Source organism: Microtus ochrogaster, unplaced genomic scaffold (assembly GCF_000317375.1).
Source record: "Microtus ochrogaster isolate Prairie Vole_2 unplaced genomic scaffold, MicOch1.0 UNK208, whole genome shotgun sequence".
NCBI lineage: Eukaryota > Metazoa > Chordata > Mammalia > Rodentia > Cricetidae > Microtus > Microtus ochrogaster.
In genome coordinates, this window is record NW_004949306.1 from 5,580 (window position 1) to 6,671 (window position 1,092).

A 1,092-nucleotide genomic window follows, 5' to 3' on the forward strand; every position below is an offset into this window, starting at 1 on the left:
GGTTGACAAGGACTTCAGAAGAAACAGAGCTGGAAAGGTCAGAAAATGAAGGCTGGAGTCTTTGGAGAAGGAGGTCAGAGAAGACATGCCTACACTCACCAAAGATTCTGATTGTTTGCAGGGATCTGAGGGAGTGAGGGGTTTGCTGTGCAGACACCCAAGAAAATAGTTTAATTCAGTGGAAATATTCAGGGGTACTGAGGAATGGGAGTGATGTTGCTGACCTCCTGCAATACGACAATAAGACACACACACCAAGGCTGAGAGTTGAACACACTCAGGTCTCAATTTCTACCAAATGCAAAGATCTATTATTGATAGATTTTTCTCTCTTCCCTCTTAGCCTCACTTTTGATCTACTGGAGCTCTCCCACCACGGCCCAAGTCTCTTTGGAAGCAGTTCCGCCCCATGTTGCTGAAGGGGCAAATGTTCTTATACTTGTCCACAATATGCCAGAGACACCCCGCAGCTTTTTCTGGTACAAGGGACAAAATGTAGATAACAGTAAGGAAATTGCACGTTTTATAACGTCAGCTAATGCAAATACACCAGGGCCTGCATACAGTGGCAGAGAGACGATATACCCCGATGGATCCCTGCTCTTCCAGAATGTCACTCAGAAAGACACCGGAACCTACATGTTGCAAATGCTAATGCAAAACTATGATTTTATGAAATTATGCGTGCAGTTCCATGTCCACCGTAAGTAATTCTCTGTAATCTCTGGGTCATGGGTGGACTTAATCCTACTTCACACATAGAACTGTCATTGCTGGATGACTGTGTTATGGTCCCCACATTGTGGTTCATCATTTAGTAAAGGACACGGAGTGGAGGAAACAGCAATATATCAGGATCCCTCACTTGAATTCACCCTCAGAGAGAGTGGGTGAGGTAACTCAGCCCAGGCATCTCAGACTCTGCCCATGGTCTTAGATGCTCATCATGAACGTGGCCTTGAGAGAGACCCTTCAGGACTCAGGCAGGGCCTGGCTGAGAAAACCATGAGATTTTCACAGAGAAATGAACACCCAAAGCTTTGCTTCAGACCTCCATCCCAGACTGGACCAGGAATTCTGGGATCTCAAAGA

The 1,092-nt window shown here is 45.9% G+C and overlaps 1 protein-coding gene across 1 annotated transcript in view; it reads left to right on the plus strand.

Moving 5' to 3' along the window:
* Positions 1–343: 343 nt before the first annotated feature.
* The window catches only part of LOC102000244 (carcinoembryonic antigen-related cell adhesion molecule 21-like), a gene marked incomplete at its 5' end in the record, with an annotated part of 24,419 nt that continues 23,670 nt past the window's right edge, over positions 344–1,092 (plus strand). Inside the window, one exon of the mRNA XM_013355589.1 lies at positions 344–703. Within this exon, the coding sequence (XP_013211043.1) occupies positions 344–703 (360 nt within the window). The remainder of the gene's footprint in view (positions 704–1,092) is intronic.